This window comes from Copadichromis virginalis, linkage group LG23 (genome assembly GCF_057382275.1).
Source record: "Copadichromis virginalis isolate Kocher_CV1m ecotype Utaka linkage group LG23, C_Virginalis_male_GT1.1, whole genome shotgun sequence".
In the NCBI taxonomy this organism is placed as follows: Eukaryota; Metazoa; Chordata; class Actinopteri; order Cichliformes; family Cichlidae; genus Copadichromis; species Copadichromis virginalis.
In genome coordinates this window covers 33,640,014-33,660,941 of record NC_140639.1, presented here as the reverse complement: position 1 = coordinate 33,660,941, position 20,928 = coordinate 33,640,014, and the positions used below count along the sequence as shown (strand labels likewise).

At 41.1% G+C, this 20,928-nt stretch overlaps 1 protein-coding gene across 1 annotated transcript; it reads left to right on the top strand.

Moving 5' to 3' along the window:
• Positions 1 to 455: 455 nt before the first annotated feature.
• On the top strand, positions 456 to 20,928 carry pard6b (par-6 partitioning defective 6 homolog beta (C. elegans)). Its single transcript, XM_085448580.1, has 3 exons — positions 456 to 844; positions 2,122 to 2,344; positions 19,347 to 20,928. The coding sequence occupies exons 1-3, from the start codon at positions 782 to 784 to the stop codon at positions 20,264 to 20,266; spliced, it is 1,206 nt and encodes a 401-aa protein (XP_085304706.1). The 5' UTR covers positions 456 to 781; the 3' UTR covers positions 20,267 to 20,928.

Below are 20,928 nucleotides of genomic sequence, written 5' to 3'. Positions count from 1 at the left end.
TTATTTTTTGTACCCATACTAATTTTACATACGCAGGTAACACTTCATTCAACTATCATAAAATCTCTGTTACACACTATCTATTAGTTTTTACCGAGTATAGTATAACTGTTTAAATGATTAATGCACACGATTTTAATTTAGGGTTTTTAGAGATATGGTCATCATTACGTTAATAGAGTGAGAAAGTGCAACATCAGTGCTTCAGTTAACATGATGGCAAAAAACCACGTAAAATGGGTATTTTGTTTATGAATGACATTAAAAACAAAAAATGAGGCATTACTGTTCATTATTGTTCGAGCTATTTGGAGCATGGTTGGCACACCGTGCCAGGACAGAGTGGGCTATTCCTGGTGAGGTGGAAGGTGCTCTTATTTTGAAGCCACAGAGTATTATAGAAACCATGCCTTTTATTTTGAAGTTCCGTATCTCCGGCTCTCCGGGCACGGGCAGGGAGAGAGAGTCGCAGGCAGAGGTAAGCCAGAGACGGTACGGTGTGGGGCTGTAGCTACGGTGTCAGCGGCAAGTATGAGAGGAGACAAGTTTACGAGCTGAAGCTGGCTGATTGACAGCCTCTGTCGCATTCTGTGGAGGGACCACTTGTACCGGCGGACGTCGAGAAGACGCGGTGTAGCCTGTGCGACTAAAAAAACCTAAACTAAACCTTTAAAAACAACTGGTGGACACACGGGGTTTGTAGATAGACGTTGGCAGCGGCGGCGGCAGGAGCAGGGAGAGAGTGTGAGTGCTTTGGCGGCGTTCCCGCTGCTAGAGAAACATGAACAAAAACCACCGAGTGCCGAGCAGCCGTTCTCTGAATGCAGTGGAGGTGAAGAGCAAGGTGGGTACGGACACTTATTTGTCAGGTATCCTTCCAGTGTTTGTACTCCAGACAACCTTCGTCCTCATTAAATCCACTCTTGCTAATTTAGCCTGCTAAAGAGGCTTGATAGCGGGTTATTATGAAGCAAGGCTTATAAACTTTAAGAGGAGCTAACAGTTTTGGTTTTTTTCCACTGTGACCACCCGAGAATTTGGTTACAATTCTTAAAACTTTATTGGTAACCGTGGCGTAGTTTTTTGGTCGTTTTACGTCTAAAGGCTAGCTAGTTTGTGACAAGGTGGAAGGTTTTTGTCAGCTGACTGCGCAGTGAGCCAGTGTCACCTGTCACAGCCTTCTCCGCCGTACTCTCCTGCTCGTTTACCGAGTACTGACTTCAAGTTTGACCCAACTCTTTAACTTAATCAAATCTGCGTGAAAAGTTTACTCAAATTACCAAAAGTTTATGTCAAATTACCTCGGTTAAAGGTGATAGTCGTTGCCTGTCGCGTTATTTGCCTGCGGTTACAGGTGTCACACGGCCTGCGTCAGGCTCGTGGCTCCATCCGCGCCCTGCTGAGGCTTGACCACACATAAGTGTAATGAATAATGACTATATTGTTCTAGAAGTTTTTGCACGCGTCGACACAAGCTGTCAAATATTTTCAGCTACAGCACTAATTTTGCCTCCCTACAGTAGTGCAATAACTATTGTTATTATTTACTCAGCTATCCCGGGTTATTTAAATTCTTTTGACTCTTCTGAGTTAAGATTGTCTTCCTTATGTCCCCAACCACTTATTAAATTAACTCTGCTTTGCACTGATGCATAAAATAACTGATTAAGCTGGGAGATCATCTTTTGTCAGCGCTGAGCAACAGTAACCACAACAGCTGGTACCTCTCACTAACGCTACCAATGAGGCATTGTGCTCTGTCTCAGCTACAGAGCTGCCTAAAGATTAGGCGTCCAGAGCCATTGATCCAGTCAGTCCACAGGCTTAAACAGGTAAACCAGCAACATGTTTGTGGGGATTGCTGAAAGCACACTGTCTTTGTAATAGCTGCAGGATAAATATTCTGTGAGGTAGCTTGATAAAAGCTTTATCTGCAAACCTAGAGATACACAAAACACGTGAATAATTTACCACACGTGGTGTGCTTTGGCTTACGCATCAGTACAAAGTAGGCTTATCAGGCACTGTTTCATACCCTGGTTTCGGCCATACGTCACACCTGTGTGTGTATTTGTGTGTTCATTTGCAATCACATGTGAACGCCTTTCTGCCCCATCCCAGTTTGGTGCAGAGTTTCGTCGGTTCTCTCTGGAACGGTCCAAGCCAGGCCGCTTCGATGAGTTCTACGGTCTCCTGCAGCACGTGCATCGCATCCCCAATGTGGAGCTGTTGGTGGGCTACGCTGACGTGCACGGTGACCTACTGCCCATCAACAATGACGACAATTACCACAAGGCCATCTCCACAGCCAACCCTCTACTCAGGCTGTTCCTCCAGAGGAAAGGTATGCACAGAGGAAGTGTTTGGACAAAGTGTCCCAAGTTTTCATTTGTTTGCTTGGTTACACCTGCTTTGCATTGGAAATGCAAATACAGTCATTAGCATTGAAAAGCACAGCTTAGAAATATGTGATAGGCTATTGACTATAGCTGTGACAGAGTTATAAAAACTTAAGTGTCACTTTACATTGTCAGTTTTTAGGCTACTTGTTGTATGTTTCCATGTTCAGCTAAACAAACTACTAAACCGCTGGCCTCTATTTTTTTCCTTATTGATTTCTAGTTAACTAAGGTTAGGGGCCTTTTCAATTCAATTCAATTTTATTTATATAGCGCCAAATCACAACAAAAGTTGAGAGGAAGAATGCACTTGAAATGAGGAGCTGAGCAAAACAACAAGAGTAGACGAATGGAGTTCACTTTGAGTTTGTCCAGTAGACTGTTCTGTATTGCAGCTTGGTAGCTGCATGGCAATTATTTTTTTACGTGTCTGACTGTTTTGGAAATACGGGTTTCAAGTATTTCGAGCAGTGTTTCTGTAAACACTGCTGCTGTAGTTTCTAACTTCCTTTGCTGGCTCTGGTGTAATCATTGCCAATATTTCTGCCATAATTGCTCTGCTTTTGCAGTTCCCCTTGTAGATAAGTTTTTTATCTTTTAGCTAATAAAGGAAGAAGTTGTGGCTGCTCTAAATTCATGCTCTCAAGTATGGCTTACCTTTATTTCATGTGTATGATTACTGCAGGTCTTACTATATCAACCTTGGTGTCTGATATTGGCATATTGCCAATTAACATGGCATTTACTGATGTCAGTGGTCGACATTAATATGTTCTGTCTCCAAGATTTCACACGAGCTAAGTGATTGTGTTACAAAAAACTGAAAGGGTCAGGGTTTTTTTTTTTGTTGTTATCATGGAGTAAATGAGGTATAAGCAAGAGCAAAAGTAAAGTAAATAGATTTGAAAACAAAATGCTGCTGTTGGCCCATAATTTCACAATCAGTGTATCCATAGTGATTACATAAACATGTTTCTGTCAGAGTATGCGTACAAAGGTTTAACCTCTCCTTTGATTTTGGAGTGTATTTTCCTAATCACTAAGTTGCTAAATGTGACCTGTTGAATGTGGGGAGGACCACAGGGTCTGCCTGTGCCTGTTGTGTTTAAGCCTGTGCCATATGACCCTATAGAAGCTAAGCCACTTTGTCAGAAGAAGATTAGTGGGGTCAGTGTGTATCGCTGCATGGGACTGTGTTTCAATTACATGCTCCAGACACTAGCCCCACACTGGGCTCACTGCTGCTCACATGAAAAACGCATGAAAACACCGCCTCGGCAGGAATCCCAGCCAGAACAAAAACAGAAGACAGACGCATTAATGCAGTCATAACCCCCTGCAGACCCCCTGACCTGAAACCCTGGTTTCCCTCCTGATTTGTCAGCAGGGAAACCCCCTTACTTTACCGTTAAGCACCAGTTGGTCTGAACATATAAAGCCGTGCATTGTGTGGAAGCAGCAAATTCGCAGCTTATAGATAATTTATTAAATCATATATCTGCAGGCACTGGATCTCATCTCTGATGATGGCTCTATAACAGGTTAATGGCTTGTCCATGTTGGGGCCAATGCGGAAGCTTTTTAACACTCAGTGCTTGTTTATCTGGAAAGCTTCTTACATCTTTTAGAACCCCGATCTTTTTGAAATGAGATGTCTTGTGTTCCATTTTGGATAAATAGTATTACTGAACTTAATGATCTTGTTACCATATCTGCATGTGACCCAACAGCCAAATGAAAAATCTTCATATGAACAGGTAGTTATAAATAGCATAAGGATCATGAGGTCATGATCCCTACCACAGTGTTTAGTTGTGTTTGTGTTTAGTGTACCTCACTGCATCAGTTCAGAAGTTTAGCAGTCCAGTCATCAGTTCAATTCGAATGCTATTAGACTTCCGTGTCCTTTAAGACTGCAACTGAGTAATTATGTAAATGTCTCAGTCAGATGTGATGTGATTGGTCATTATTGCATAAGAGCAAGGCTTCAGACAAAGTAGCAGTGGGGGCCAAATTATGTTCCAACTAGGCTGGTGTGGAATAGTGCAGTGAAATCCTGCTGAACTTGGACTGGGAAAGAAAACTTGGAGCTAAAAGAACAAAAAACTGCCCACAATCTCCACATTCAGGGATTTGGATGATTTGTGTGTTTATTTTAAAAGTGTGTCTAGTCTGTGCACTGTAGAGCTCATGCGTATAATGAGGGTTATTTTTGGCACTGAATTTTATTTGTCTCAGAGACTAAATCTAGGCTGTGTATACCCTAGGCTGGGCGCTTTAGGTTTCATCCACTCGTCAGCGTGCAGATGGTTCGATGGATACTAGGCTGCAACTGTATGTAGTTGTCTGGTTGTTAAATAATGGCTACATTGTTGTTTTTCTGCCTCTGTGCTATTCAGCCATTAATGTCTTATTGTTCACTGCTGAGAAATGGCTGAAATGTTTGTGCCTCTGTTTTTGACTACTGGTCATTTTTGAAATCGCTTCAACGCACAACAAATACAACCCAGCAGCACTGGGTATTCCCTGACACCCTCCACCCCCACCCCTCCATCTGTGAACAATGTGTTGATGACTGTTGGGCTGGCAGTGAGTTGTCCACTGTTTACTGGTTGTCATGGCACCCCTAAAGAGGCCTGCTCATAGGTGGATTAATGCTGCAAAGCATGCTGGGAGCATGATTGCTAGCATTTGCAAAGACTGTCTTTGTTGAGGTTTTTTGACGACTTCACTTGTTATTAATATATCTCATGCAGTTGTAACTACTTAGAGGTGTGTCTCTCTCTCTCAGAGACTATGTATAAATGATAATGGGTAAAGTTGGGTTAAAGTGAGTGAGTTAGTGATTAATGCTATTAGTTGTTCTCATGTAAGCACTTTCTGTCTTGGTTGCTGACAAAGTGCAGCTTTTGGTTTCATTTAGGCTTTTTGTAGCATGTGCAGCCATGTAGGATGGTGCACTGTTCTGCTGGAGGAGACAGCTGCCATCAAGGAGTGTTGCTGCCATAAACAGGTGTGCCTGGTATGCACAATAATTAGATGGGTTGTATGTGCCAAATTAACAGTTTTATGAATGCCAGATTTCCCAGCAGAAACATTACACTCCAACCAGATAAGCAACAAGATAATCAGCCTGTTTCACATCACCTCTTAGTGGTTTTAATTCAGTGTGTAGCCTAGCCTGTACTACATTATTAACCTAATACCACCACTCTTATAAAGTAGTAAAACAAATTGTGCACTGATGTAGGTGTATTTGCAGTAAGACCGTTTTAGCCAGTACATCTACCTGGATGCCTCATTATTGTAGCTCTGTTTTACATTTTCAGAAGCCCCAGGATGTTTCAGTCTTGAACTGCTCCAGTTTATAGTTGGGTTGCAACTTGCTCAACAAAATGATGTGCTATTTCAGTGGTTTTGTTGGCCTGTGTATATTGAGTTAGCATTATTATTAAATACTTCTTTTCAGGGAAACAGGAAAATGAGACACACGTTCAGCCTTGTGTTTAATTGTCTTTAAACATGGCTGACAGAAGAAGTTCTCCCTCAGTTTGACAACATGTTTGTCTGTATCAGTCATCCAGAACGCCTTTTGTGCTTGTATGCACACAACTTTCAGAGTGTCCAGGTCGTCATCCATGTAGCAGTAGCAGCTTTCAGGCAATCCCAGGGTGTGTGTTTGTTCAGTGATGTTGCTCACTGCTCTCACAGTTTCAGCTCCTAACTCTTATCCATTAACGTAAAGGGGAAAGGTATAGGGAGGGACAGAAATGACTGTATTTGTGTTTCCCAGCAGGGATTGCCTTTTAATTAGTAACCAGTGAATGAGTCACCCAGCCAGAGATGGAATATGTTCAGTGTGAAAGTACACCTAGCCTGCAAAACATGCAAAGTCTCTGAATATGATAAGAACTTGAACCTGAATCTGCTCGGCACTGACAGGGAGTGATAATGAAAGTGCACTGAGACAGACATGGAGTGGGAATCTGACATTCACAGAAGAAGAAAGGAGAGATAGACTAAGCATAGGATTTCAGATTAAGTAAGGACACCACAACTAAAGAGATGCACTTTTACTGTGGGTTTGAATAGAAAGGATATGCTGAAGAGAGATATGGTGGCAGGTGTGAAGGATGCCATTTCCCTGAGGAGCTCTTTCTGTAAAAATAACAGAAATTAGCCACCCTTGATCTGGATGTGAGGTTTTCTACAGTGCATGATGTATTCCCCAGGATGCTGTCTGTGATGAGTGAGGGGATGATGAATTTGTAGATCTTAAGGAAGAATGTGTGGAGGAGGAGCAGAACTTGAGCTTAATAAGAGATTGGAGGATGAAAGAGAGAGGGACAGTAAACAGTACTAAAGAGGGAGTAATGTATAAGGCTTTGTTTGGGCAATGCATGTAATTAGAGATGTGGGGAGATGAGAGGGAGTAGTGTTAGTGCGATCGGAATGCAACAAGAGGTAGCAAGAGAGGGAATAAGTGAGTGAGGGAAGAGGATAGCGGGAATAGTATTAGTGAGGGAGGAATGTAGAGTGAGGCCCACGCTGGGGAGGGTGGGCGAGAGAGAAAGAAATGGAAAGGAAGAAGGGAGGAAGATTGAACGGAGGGGGGTTTGGTGGAATGTGGCCAGCTTCTGATCACGTCTGCTGGCTAGATTAGACAGGACAGCAGGCCAGGCTGGACCCTCAGCTCCACAGCTCAGCTCAGTCAACAAGGTAGACAGAGGAAGAGCAGAGAAAGGATAAGGAGATCAAATAAAAGTAAGCAGGGACATGGAGGACAGAAATGAGAGAGGTGAGCCAGATCCCTGCTCGGTCTCTCCTTTGAAACCTGACTGAATGAGACTATGCAGGCTGCAAGCAGATGGAGGAAGAGCAGTGGTGACAGCAGGAGGCCAGGCTCTGTTATATAGAGGCTGTCAGAATTCTCAGCTTAGGGTTGGTTAAGGAAGATGAATGAATAAATGAATGGGTAGAAGGAGGGAAGGAAATGTGTTGACTGCATGAGAAATATGAAGAAGGGAGAAACCGCACATTCAATTAGGAGAAGGAGTTGGATGACGGGGAGGGTGAGGGTTGGGGAATTGGGAAAAGTGGACTGTTTACTGTTACAAACCACAAAGAGTAAACTGATATGGAGAGGTTATAACTGAACTGTACTAGTCGGAGAAAAGATCAGGGAGATACGCACACTGTGTTATGAGATGTGATTGAACTTTGTCGGCTTGGCACATTTTAGAAGTACGTGATGATATGTTGTAGTTGTTCTCATGAGTTGAAACAGAAACTTCAGACACGCGTGTTTGTTTATGGTTTTCAAATAATTTACACAAAGAGAGAGCAGTTATTTTTGTTATAATGTGAATACCATGGATGTACTATGAAATATGTTGTTTTCCACTCAATGTCAAGATAATTTCCCGGATAATTTATGATCTTTAGACTTTTAGTTTCACTTGCAAGCAGAAAGATGTGCTTTCCCGATTTTTAATTAAGCCATGTGTCCCCCTGGGCTTTAAACTACAGAGATATTGATCTGAAGCGTGATAACCAATATGCTTATCTGTGATTATTATTATTATTTAAAATCTCACCATTGTAGCATATTTACCCTGGCTATGTTCTGACATGCAGCTCCCAAAAGCTGTTGCCTAACCACCTTCACTGTTTGTATTCTTTCTTTCTTTCTTTCTTTCTTTCTTTCTTTCTTTCTTTCTTTCTTTCTTTCTTTCTTTCTTTCTTTCTTTCTTTCTTTCTTTCTTTCTTTCTTTCTTTCTTTCTTTCTTTCTAACAGAGTTATATGGAAGTGTTGATATTATAGGATAGGTATGAGTTAGGGGTGGGCGATATAAACGATATACGATAGAAACGATATAAATTTGGCCAACGATAGAGATTTTGACTATATCGCTCTATCGCGATAGCGCATGTTGATGACGTCATCAAGCTTCGCCTGTTTTGGCCGAAAGCATCGCAGCGGCTACAACCATTATCATCTGCAAATTATGGCGGGCGACAGTCATAGCAAAGAGATGAAGCACTTTTGAAATATGGGGAAAGCCAAAAACTGCGCTTCCTCCACTTCCGTAACATTGATTCATTAATGTTGAATTCTCTCGCAGCTGTTCTATTTCCATGTTTTTGCAGTATATTAATAACTAACCTCGTATTGTGGATGAATAATCTCAGTTGTTCTCCTGACTGAAGTTTGGCCCGTGTATAGCATCCTGCTATGCGATTGCATTTGTCCCTAACCACCAGAATCCCTCACGTTAACTTTTATGGAGTGGAAAAAAAGTTGGCGTTCATCCTCCAGCTTCACTGTGCTAATGTTATACTAACATAGCTGTGTCGCAAGCAATCACGTAGCACAACATTATATACCAGGTAGTCCAACTTCAGTAACCCTGCAAACGCCACTGCTGTTTAGTTTTCTGTCTTCATTTATGTTGGAAGTGGTAGCAGAGCTGTACGTTTTATTTAGGTTCAAAAATCTCTCAGTCAGAACATGGTATGTCATGTTTAGGTGTAAACTAGCGAGCTAACTTCCTGTTAACTTTAACTCCGTTAAATGTAATAAATTCTGTTTTCATGGATGACTGGATGTTAAACTTAATTGTTACACCCGATAAAGCAGCAACACTGATCATTTTATTAAAGATGAAAGACTTTAGACCGTTTTTAACTCTCGGTGTTCGTTTGACTTTGGGACCTGAAGATGACGGAGTTTTGGACCCAGATTACTCCGCGAAGCTCCTCACTACGGCAGCCGTAATGCTCTGACAATCCATCAAAACATTTTTAACAGATTTCTGCACGCCAAAATCGGTTCGAGGTCAGTAAGCACAACCAGAATTCATACATAAGGCACACTCTCGATTTTTGAGGTTTTAAGTGTGCCTTATAGTGTGGAAAATACGTTATACAGAAGAAAAGAATATATCGTGATATATATATCGTTACCGCACATGCTTCAAATTATATCGCGATATGAATTTTAGGTAATATCGCCCAGCCCTAGTATGAGTCTATCCTAAAATAACACTTGAATGACCATAACATAATGGAAGATTACATGTCATTTTTTCCCTGCACATGCTGACTGTAATGAGATCCCTTTGTAACATGATTCCAGCACAAACAATATTTCCCACAGATTGACTTTGAAAGGAGGTAGACTCACTTTTTTTATGTTATGAAATCATTCCATTTTTAAGTTTCTCTTTTAAGTAAATAGTCGCTAGATAACACTTTGTGAAACAACGAGCAGTGCAATCATCTGCTTCTCCAGTGAGTCTCTGACAAGCAAATTCCAAATCTCCACGTTTTGTCCTTGAAATGGTTTGTACTTTGTCACAGCATAGATTTTTGGCTTGTCATAGTAGAGAAAGTCAAATCATGACTAAAATTATTTGTGATTGGTCCCTTATTTTCATTTGAGCCAGCATAAACAGTCCCCAGACTCTGAAAGTGAATCAGCTGAATTCGTCACTTGTATTTTTCCTACAGTGAGATCTAAAACAGTCATCTGTAGAAAAAAGTCCCGTTTGAGGCCCTTATCTAATTTGATTCTAAGAATATATCCTGTTTATATATTTATATATCCGGAACAGTCTGGACCTCCTCCACCCCACACCATTGAGGAACGCCGGTGGGGGAGGCGGCGGTGTCGGTCAGGACCGTATCCCAGCTGCCAGCTTCTCAATATGACGCTCAGTCTGGTCCTGCTTTTCTTCCCGCCGGCGACGTGACACCACCGCCTGCTCCTGTTGTGTGGCCGCGAGTTCAGCCACCATTCAGGCCAGCGCCTTCCCTGGCTGACCCAGTCCTGGGTCTGCCGTGCCCCCTTTCTATGTTTCGGCACCACTGTAACAATCACACGGCAGACATATCCATAGTTTCATGCTTTTCAGTGTCTTGCTTTTATTATCACTCACGGTTGCTTGTTTACACACTGGCTGTAGCTTTTTAGCTCACAGCCACACACTCCAACAACAACAATAACCAGACCTTTTATGCTGGTGAGGCACGTTTGCAGATGCCGTGCAGGTGTGTCCATCGCCCCTGCAGCAGCACCATGGCCCGCCACAGAGACAAAGAAGGACTCAAGCTGAGAGATGGGCCGCAGTGACTAAGAGACATGTTGAGTGAGGGTAACAGGAATAACATCTGGAGGACAAGGTCAGGAGGTATTACAGGAAAGAGAGAGGCATCTGTGCCAGCACAAAATAAATTGATGGAATTGCTGAATGCTGCAGGAACAAGACCAAAGCACGCATACATGCATACTGAGAGTGTGTGAGCTGGCAAATAAAGTGTGTTAATTCTGCATTAAACCTATTAGTTGTACAGGGTGTGGGCCATTTATATGGATACACCGTAATAACATGGGAATGGTTGGTGATATTAAAGTCCTGTTTGTGGCACATTAGTATATGTGAGGGGGCAAACTCCTCAAGATGGGCGGTGACCATGGTGGCCATTTAGAAGTCGGCCATCTTGGATACAACTTTTGTTTTTTTCAATAGGAAGAGGGCCATGTGACACATCAAACTTACTGGTAATGTCACAAGACAAACAATGGTGTGCTTGGTTTCAATGTAACTTTATTCTTTCATGAGTTATTTACAAGTTTATAAAATGTGTTCAATGTGCTGCCCATTGTGTTGGATTGTCAATGCAACCCTCTTCTCCCACTCTTCACACACTGATAGCAACACTGCAGGAGAAATGCCAGCACAGGCCATTCCCATTTTATTACGGTGTATCCATATAAATGGCCCACCCTGTACATTGCTTCATTACAGCTGATTCCCCCTCCAGTTTTGGTCTTTTTGATAAATGGCTGCTGTCAAGACAGGGTAATAAAGCAGGGCTGATGTGTGTAATGGAGAATTCATGACAGATCGTATGAAAAGGCTTAGGAGCAGGCAGTCATGTTCATGACCGGAGTCTTTTAAATAATGGATCTAATAAGCAATTACTCAAATTGACAACTCAATTCTACATGAAGACTTCCTTTGCTCAAGCTCGCCTCATACCTCTACAAGTCTGCACAGCCTCCCTCCTTCTATTTCTTTCTCCTTCCCTATCAGCAGAATTAAGGCACTTTTTATCTGAGCTGTGCCAGGAAGGTATGCTCACCACACCAGGAATAGCAACCCTCTGGGAATTTACTCCTTTGAAAGTATTTTTTTTATCACCTCCTGTCCTCTTTGTGTTTTTTCTTCTCTTTTTCTGCATTTTGTGTCTCTCCTTCCTGCTTCTTTTTTCTGTTTTTGGCACCATCCCTGTTTTTTCTCATCTGTCCAAGTTCACACTGACACACACATCATGTACTCCCCCTCTCCTCCCCCTCTCTTGTATCGTTCTGTGTCGGGAACAACGCAGCACCAGCTGTGTGGTGAACATCCAGGCTTGTCATCAACAAACCTGACTGTTTCCAGAACACCACAACCTTCACCTGCTCGTCTTTTTCTTTGCGCTATTCTTACTCCTATCCTTGAGACATGCCATACGTTTTATATGGAGGGTTGGCTTGATGGACAGCACTTGTTAAACAGTTTTACTCTCATCTGAACCACTGATGAGTGCACAATTATCCTTTTAAAAGAATATAAACATAGAGCCAAAAGTGTTGGCTACAGTAACTGGACTGATGATGGCAGCTCTTGTAGCTCCTTCCTGATCTTGTTCTTCCACCCGAACATGGTGTCAGGTTTCCCTGACGCTGCACCTGGGACAACTAATACAAGGAAGTAATGGATTTAATGTCACTGTTGTAGCAGGGAAAGCCTCTTGTCCTCCAATAATGCTGGATAATCATAAGTATAGTCACTACTGAACAGGTCAGCATCATTAGAATAAATGCAGTAATGCTTTACTAAAGACAGAAGTACATTAATGTCCATAGAAAAAGGTGCAGCTCAACAGATGCACCGATGCATAATTGTGTAATATAGCCTATTGTTTTTCACCTGTTAGAGTCTATAATAACAATAATAATAAAGCTGGAAATTCTGGTGTGAGCGGATATGGCATGTTGTGATTGCCCACACATATCACTTCTGTGCGAGTAATACGGTCAATTTGAGAGTACAAAGGTGGAGCATGATAGATCCAGGGCATTTAAAAGTAGAGTGTTAGGGCAATGATGCAGTTGACCTGTGCGTGCCATTTGAAATGAGTGACCTCCTTTCCGTAGGCAGAGATGTCATAGTTCTTTCATGTCAGGATGAAGATGCATTCGTTGTTCACCCTGTGCGTGCTTGTGTGCGTTAGTTACATGCTACGGAGAGGGGTGACTGAGCATCACTGCATGTGTCCTCACTTGTGGCTATGTGCTGCTGGGTTGTCATTTTCTCCTCCACTGCTTCGCTTCCTTTGCTCCTCACTAACTCCATTCAGAGTGTGGGAAATCAAAGCAGCCACTGCATATTTGAAATACCTAACCTGTTCAGAGCCATGCCAAGTGTGGGGATAGTGATTATGCTTTCTATTCAGAGTTTGTGAATCATATCTCAAATATGAGCGCTGATACCAGTTAAACTGCATGATTACTGAGCAAGGAATACTGAGCTAGGATAGCACCGGTTTGAAATTCTGGACCGATACTTGTCATACATTTCTAGTTTTGAGCCAGGGGAAGCAAAGAAGCTAGTAAAGAGCTGTTTTAAAATCTTGAACTTGTCTATTTATTGTTTTTTGTTTTTGTTTTTTTTAATCATGTGTGACGAACCCAACTGTTACCTTATGTTATGGAGAGAAGCAAAAAGGACTTGGGAGGACATTAAAAGAAACATTTTGATAGCTTAGCGTTAGGGACTCAGTGATGACTTAACTGGAAGTCGACAAGCCTTCACAAAGCTTTGAGCTGATATTTTTCATAATGGAACCATAAGCAGCTATAACTGACATCTTCCAAACATTTTCCCAGTATGGTTAGTGTTGGAGTCTGTCTGTGTAGTTCTTTGGCTGAGAATAGGAGATTGTGGGAAACCAACCAGTGCAGAGGCTACAGAAGCCCATTTACACACAAAATCTTCCAAAATCTAATGGTGCAGCTCAGTGGCCATAATGTTAAGTGGAATGTTGATTGGTTTAAATGGCTGGCTTGAACAGAAAGTGGAGTTTACCACAAAAATGAAGAGTGTCCTCTCTGCCTACAGGACCACCAAATCACAAACATCCGAGTAGCTCACATTACTGGTTGTTCCATGTATTTGTCACACGGCCACAGATGACAGCACACAGCTGCGCATGTTGATGTGGGTCTGTATGGCTTTGTGTTGCACTATGTTGCAAGGACCTCAACTTGATGCAAAAAAGAGTGTAGTGCCTAGAATATCCTCGTAGTTGAAAGATCATTCAGTAAAAAGCTAATATTCCTAGAGCATGACTGATATCAAAGATTTTTATGCTCCATAATGATATCTGACGATTTAATAATCACCAAAATCCAATATGTCAGCCAATGTTTTTTTTTCCCCCTTCTTCTTTCAAACATACCACAAAATCCCAAAACAAATTTCACTAACATTTTTTGTGTTTACTTTTTTAAGCCATATTAAGATAATATGAGGAGTTGCAATAGAGGGTGGCTCAAGAGTTGGGCAGGTCTACTTATCCGTGGCTCCTCCAACATCCATGCTGAAATGTCTTTGGGCAAAGTACTGAACCCTGAGTTGTCCCTGATGCATCTGTCAGAGCGTTTGAACGTTAAGTTAAAGGTGCTTAGTGTTGTATGAATGCGTGTGAATAGATGAAATTTGAAATCTAAGGCTCAAACCAAGAACCCAAATATTCAAAGTTTTGACTGCCAAATCATCTTTTCTCATCATTTTAAAAATGCATACCCGTGGTATGTGAAGACTGAAAACTTGATCAACTTGGCAATGAATATACTAGCATGTGTTTCTCATTCCTGGCTGCACTGATTTATTGCCAATGTGTCCATAAATTTTATGAGTTTAAACAGCAGCCTTGTGATAAATATCTTCAGAAATCTGAACATTATAAAATATTTCTGTTTCCTGCCCTTATAGTCCACCTCCAATGGTTTAATCATTAGCCAAATCAGTCACATACCTCTACGCACTGGACCACTGTCAAGCTCAAAGTGTTTACCAAGGACTGAGGGAATAAAAGTGATGTATGCTCAACATATGCAAACACGCTCAACATATGCAAACACACTCAACAGCAAACACAGAACTACCCTTCTGAATTTCTTAAATAAAGGAAGGAATGGAGAACTTTGGGATATGGGTGACAGACCCAAAATAGACCCAAACCCTTTGAAGCAGCTGTTCTAGACGTTGTCCTTCTTTAGGTATGCTCTAAATATTTAACTATACACTATTCCCCAAGCTCTGTGGTGAGTTGTTCTGGGCTAGCCAGTTGTAATTGTCGCTCAAGCTAATTATTATTATTTAAATTATTTCAACAGACATAAATATGATAATGCATTAGATTTTTAGATTTTTAATATACACCATATAACCCACTTAATATATGTATATACATAACATAATTTATTTTTTTTAAAAGTGTGGACATTTTGTAAAAAATGATTATTATGTTGACGTTATATCGGTATCTATGAGCTTATTTCCGAAGAATGCTCATTACCAGCTTTTTTTTCTTGAGCTCACAGTTAAAAACTATTCTTATATTTCTTATATGAGGGGAGTTATTATTTCATGTCAGTGCAAGCCTTAAAACATCAAACCCATCTGAGCCTAAACAGTAACACAGGAAATCACACACAATATTTTTTAAATACTTTTTAATAGTATTTTTTAATACTAATATCTGTACTTCTACTTAAGTACAGAATCTCTGTACTTTTTCCACCTCCGGTGACCTAATAATTTTAAAACTTGGTCATGTTTATTATAAACATCCACCTAATTGCTCGATTGAACAGTCTAAAACATGTTTTACCAAATCCTGATTTCTTGTTTTTTTTGCATATTTGTCACAATGAAACTTTCATGAAACTTAATTTTTTTTTTTATATTAGATAGAGAACCTAAATAATACAAAATATGTTTTTTAAATGATGATTTCATTTTCATTTAAGTCGACAGGTTCTTTTTAAGTGATTTCTTGATACAGCAGGTCTGGCAGTAATCAGGCCTAGATCTAGCTAGTGAAATTGGTGGATAAGCTTTCCAAAAATATAGTTAATGACAGGTAATTCATCATTTAATAAAAGGGGGGAAATTACTTCTTTCACACAGAGCCATGTAGGTTTGGATAAAAACAAAATAGGACCTCCTTTTACCCCCATTACCTTATATATTATTGGTTTAGCAATACTCTATTAAAATTTGTTTTGATACCATCCATGTGGCATCAGGAAGTTTGTTCTTTTGAGTATTAAATTAGACTAATCTGGGAGTTTTACTCTAAAAATAAAAAGAACAATAGAAGATAAATTCCGTAAACATGAAATGCTGTGTAGTATATTGTCTTGCCTTTTGTGCCTGCTTGTGTTTTTGCAGATTCTTGCATATGTTGCATACTGGTGATCTCAGAAAGCGGTATGAGTGTCCACCATTTGATACCAAAATAGCGTTTCTTAGTTGTTCTGAGGGCCTGTGAGTGGCCCCGAGGGACCGCCATATTCTTTTTACTCAAATATAACTCTATTGTCAGGTCTGGTCCTTTCATATGGTGCAGATGGAGAGATGGTTTAGATGAAAAGAAGTCTAGAGAGAGTGAAATGAGATGTGGAGCTGCGCATGACTGCACTGCAAGAACAACCTCTGTGTCGGCTGTGCAGGGACGTGCATATATGCGCATGTGCAAGTGTTTCAAAACATCCATCTGTGCACTATTTGCATATTGCTCTTTGGAACAAGAACCTAGCACGCATGATGAAATGTGTTTTAGCATTTACCTAGTTCTTCGAAGAAAGCTGTATTTCTTCTTCATGTGGAAATGAGCCATAAGATCAAGCCTGGCAAAGATATAGTAAAAGTGTATACACTAACTCTTGCCTCATGGGAACTGAAACATAAGACAGCCACTCTTTCTCGGGACAGTCGATCCTTTGTTTTGGCTTTCGGGATGGAGAGGGGAGTGGTGAGGTGTGTACCTGTCAGAACCTGAGAAGCTGAATCCTTATCAGACACCCGAGTGGATTTTTTTCCCAGATTACTCAAATACATGTTCAGAGGGAGAAACAAACTGTGAGGGGAGAGGTATTCAGTGTAAGACTGACAGTTTTTTTTCCCTTTTTTTTCTTTTCTTTTATTAATAGCGCTCTTTTATCTAAAAGCAGAGTTTACAAAGTGCTGTCAAAACAGGAAAAAATTATGAATTTGGAAAAGGTGGGCAAGTTAAAGACTCATTCAAAATAGAGATGATAAAAATATCACCAGAAACAGACAAAAATAGGGACTGGAGAAGAGGCGAAAGAAGAGTATGAAAGATGTTAATGTTTAGCTTCTTGTATACTGGTTAACTATTCGAGAGCCAAGGGTCATATTTTTCCCTCTGTTACCTTGGCCAGCCTTGGGCCTTGTTGTAATGCCACCCATGTCGGGACTTTTACGAAAAGGCAAGCATAATAGTGCCATTAATGTTATTGTTTGTATTGTTTTTATTTTAAAAAATAAAGCCTAAAATATTTTTTTGCCATCTTTTGCTCCCCACGGCATTCAAAATGGTACTGAGTATTTTACTGGTTATCAAGTTTGAAATTATAGTACTGTTAAAAAAAACCCTACTCCACAGATGCCAAACTTATTTTACATAGAGGTTCACATACAACCCACTTTGATCTTAAGTGGGCCAGACCTTTTAGTCTGTCACAAAGTTTAACCATGCATTTAACTCATTCACTGCCAGGGTTTTTGAGCATTTTTACTCATTTTTGAAGAGCCACAGAAAACTGTGTGTTATGATCACATAAACGCTGAACCTACCAAAATGAAGAACAGACTCTCTTCTTCCATCCAAAAAAAAAAAGCTTGTTTCTACCATTTTCCGTTCTTTAGTAATCAGCTGTAGAAAAGAGGTGGGTTCCACCAAAAATGCCTGTTTTGACCAAAAAAAAGGGAGAAAACGAGCTTTTTGTGAAAAATACATTTCAAGCAGTCTGATGTTCACTGACAAGCTGCCCGAGGTTGTATTCTAGCCCCTCCCATTGAAAACGTAATTGACGTCTATAGACGTCAATGGCAGTCAACGTAAGTTTTTCAATTGACGTCTATAGACGTCAATGGCAGTGAATGAGTTAACTACCCATTGTAAAAAATAAAACGACAACAAAAAAACAAACCTGAAATTTCTATTTCTTAATTGTTTTCTGTTATATAATATATTATTTACTTTTTAATTACTTTGGTGATTCTGGCCCCTGGGTCTTGTATTTAGCATCCCTGCCCTACTCATTCCTGGTTGTGAAATTTAAAAGTGATAACTTACCAAATTGTATCAAAAGAAAAAAATAATTAATCTAGAGCTTGTCTAACATGCTAGTCTCCCATCAGTGTCCTTTCAAAGATCACAAGCATTTGCAGACAACCAGAAAAAGCTGCTGGCCTCAAAGCAAAGTTAAGCCTTCTTCCAAAGATAGTAGCTGACTGCAGTTACAGAATGGCAGTAGTTTAATGGATGGCACAAACAGGCAGAAAGGGAAGCTTATAGGTTGTAATGCTGTTTGCAATGCAAGGACAGTGATTGCTTTCACTTTGGTTTTAATTGAGCTCTGTTTTTAGATTTCATGAGGCAAGCAGTGCCTGTCTTGCTTGCCGTGGTGGAATTGTACTGCATTGTATGATGGTGACAGCCAAAACACAACAGTGTTTTTGTTTCAAATGTGACCTTTGTGTGATGTAAAAAGTTAGACGGTCAGCATTTGCTTTTTTGTAAGTGACATGATAACATTGATATCATTTAAGCCAGGAGATGCTTAGCTCGTCTTAGCTCAGCCTTGCTTAGCTTAATAGTTAAATATGCAACCTAACAAAAATTTGCCTACTAGCACTTTTAAAGTTTGTTAATTAAGATGTAATATTTTTTAAATTTATTTTTTGAACTTTGGTATGGATTGGATGGAGTCCAGGAAGTCACCACAGCAAGTAATCCATAGTGTAGCACCCCATACAAATGTGTACTACAACTTTAAGTCCCCAGCCTTTGTTCTAAACTCGCTGTGGATCAGGGCCTAGCCTACTGCAGTGCACTGACAGGGTCATGGCTGCTATGACTCCTAAAGCATCTTTATCATAGCAGTGGTGTGTGCATAATGAAATTAATGCATCCATGAATATTATAATTATAATTTAGAATTGCATGTTCTCTTTGCTAATTAATACAATAATTATTACATTACTATGAAAATTAAATTTCTTCCCTCCAGTGGTGATAACAGCATAACTGAATGTAATGCTTTGTTGTATGCCTGTACTCTTCTTTGCTCATTTTAATAAGGGCACTCTATTTATTTATTTATTTTCAATGAAGATGCATATCCAAGGCTGAGAAAACAGATGCATGTTGACGATCTGATACCAAGAATATGCCGATTAAAATCTTGTGTGTAATATATTTTATCTACTCGGTTCATGAGATTGTATGCAGCATAAGTAAGCTCATTTGTGGGTGGCTGTGTGTCACAGAGAGCTGATGGGAGTTGACTTGAGGTAGCTGGTGTGCCATTTTGCATCAGTACAACCTGAGGGGAGCTATAGGGATCAGTGTCTTGTGTATGTTTAGCACAGACGCCCTGCAGGTATGCCTCAGGCTGAGAGCAAATCATTATTCATTCTTCTAAACTGCATGATGCAACACTGTGTCAGCTTGAATAACAATTTGATGTGTAATGAGCCTAGTGTGGTATTACTGAAAAAATTAACCAGCTTTTATTAACATCCTCTTTGTTTCTCTGTTCCTCTTCTATTTCTCTACTTCCTGTCTTCTACTTAACAGAGGAAGCTGATCATGGAACATTTGGTACCGATTCCCTGACCAGGAAGAAGAACACTGTGCTTTCTGCGGTTCTTCTGCGGCCTGATCACAACAAGAAAAAACCTCCAGTGATAATCAGCCTCCCTAAAGACTTCCGGCCTGTATCGTCCATCATCGACGTCGACATCCTCCCAGAGACGCACCGACGTGTTCGTCTGTACAAGCACGGCCAGGAAAAACCACTGGGTTTCTACATCCGCGATGGTTCCAGTGTACGGGTCACCCCACAGGGCTTGGAGAAAGTCCCAGGAATATTCATCTCTCGCTTGGTGCCAGGCGGGCTTGCGGAGAGCACCGGCCTACTGGCGGTTAATGACGAAGTGCTGGAAGTGAATGGTATCGAGGTTGCTGGGAAGTCGCTGGATCAGGTGACAGACATGATGATCGCCAACAGCCACAACCTCATCATCACCGTAAAGCCTGCCAACCAGCGGAACAATATCGTTCGTAGTGGAGTAGGCGGAGGAGGGGGTGCAGCATCTGGTAGTTCAGGACGCTCATCAGACAGCGGCGCCAGTTACTACGGCTACTCGTCACACAGTGCTGCAGCCTCCATACCACCACACATCATCCAGAACTTCCCTGTTGGGGAGTTGGAGAGCGATGAAGATGAAGAGGACTTGGTAATCGAGGCTGGAGGCGAGGCTGAGCCAATCAGACATGTGGCCTCCAACCACAGCATGAGCTCACTGCCTCGTTACGAACCACACCTCAACCTCCGCACCGCCACCACTTCCACCTTCTCCATTAACACCAATGGGACCCTGCCCACCAGCGGCAGCAGTAGTTCCCTAAGCAACATCAAGGCTACAACGCCGTCCCCAGACAGAGCCATGGAGAGGGGGAGTTTGGAGGAGGACGGTACTGTTATAACGCTGTAGACTGGACATTCTGGACATTTTACACACTACACACTGGAGACCAGAGAAATAAACACTCTTGTACTTTAACACACATGGAGGGTTGATGGAGAAATCAAATAAAACCCAGGAACGTACAGTTCCATCTCACAGTGACTAAACCTGAGAAGCACAAACATACGTCTGCGTATTACATCTCGACCTACTAAATTTGTCCTTTCACATCAAACACTACACCCCCATACTTTGCTCTTCTGAATGCCAATGACCACATATTTGTGCCATAGCAGTGACAGCCCCCATTCCTGGTTCTGCAGCCACAAAAACAACAACAGAAAACCCCCCTGAAAATGTCCACTGTTTCTGTTTATTCTAAACGCACCTGTTTTTAATCCCATAACTGTTATTCCGCCGAACTTCCTTTAGCGGGCAGAGATAGGAAGCCCATCCATACCCATTACATATTTCCTCTTTTTAAGTCGTGCTAACAAGCTAATATCACCCGTAAAGCAAAAACACTGTTTTTTCTTTTTCTCTTGTCACTCTGAAGCATGCTTTGATCGCCTGCCTTCTCCCAGGTAACCACAGCATGAGTGCAGAATTTTCCCTCACAAGGCACAGCAAACAACTATGCTGAGCTCTGGAAAAAAAAATACACACACACACACACACACACACACACA

Coding starts and splice junctions, on each gene's coding strand:
- pard6b (XM_085448580.1), top strand. CDS start 782: ATGAACAAAAACCACCGAGTGCCGAGCAGCCGTTCTCTGAATGCAGTG. Junction 845..2,121: donor CAGTGGAGGTGAAGAGCAAG/GTGGGTACGGAC, acceptor GCCCCATCCCAG/TTTGGTGCAGAGTTTCGTCG. Junction 2,345..19,346: donor GCTGTTCCTCCAGAGGAAAG/GTATGCACAGAG, acceptor TCTACTTAACAG/AGGAAGCTGATCATGGAACA.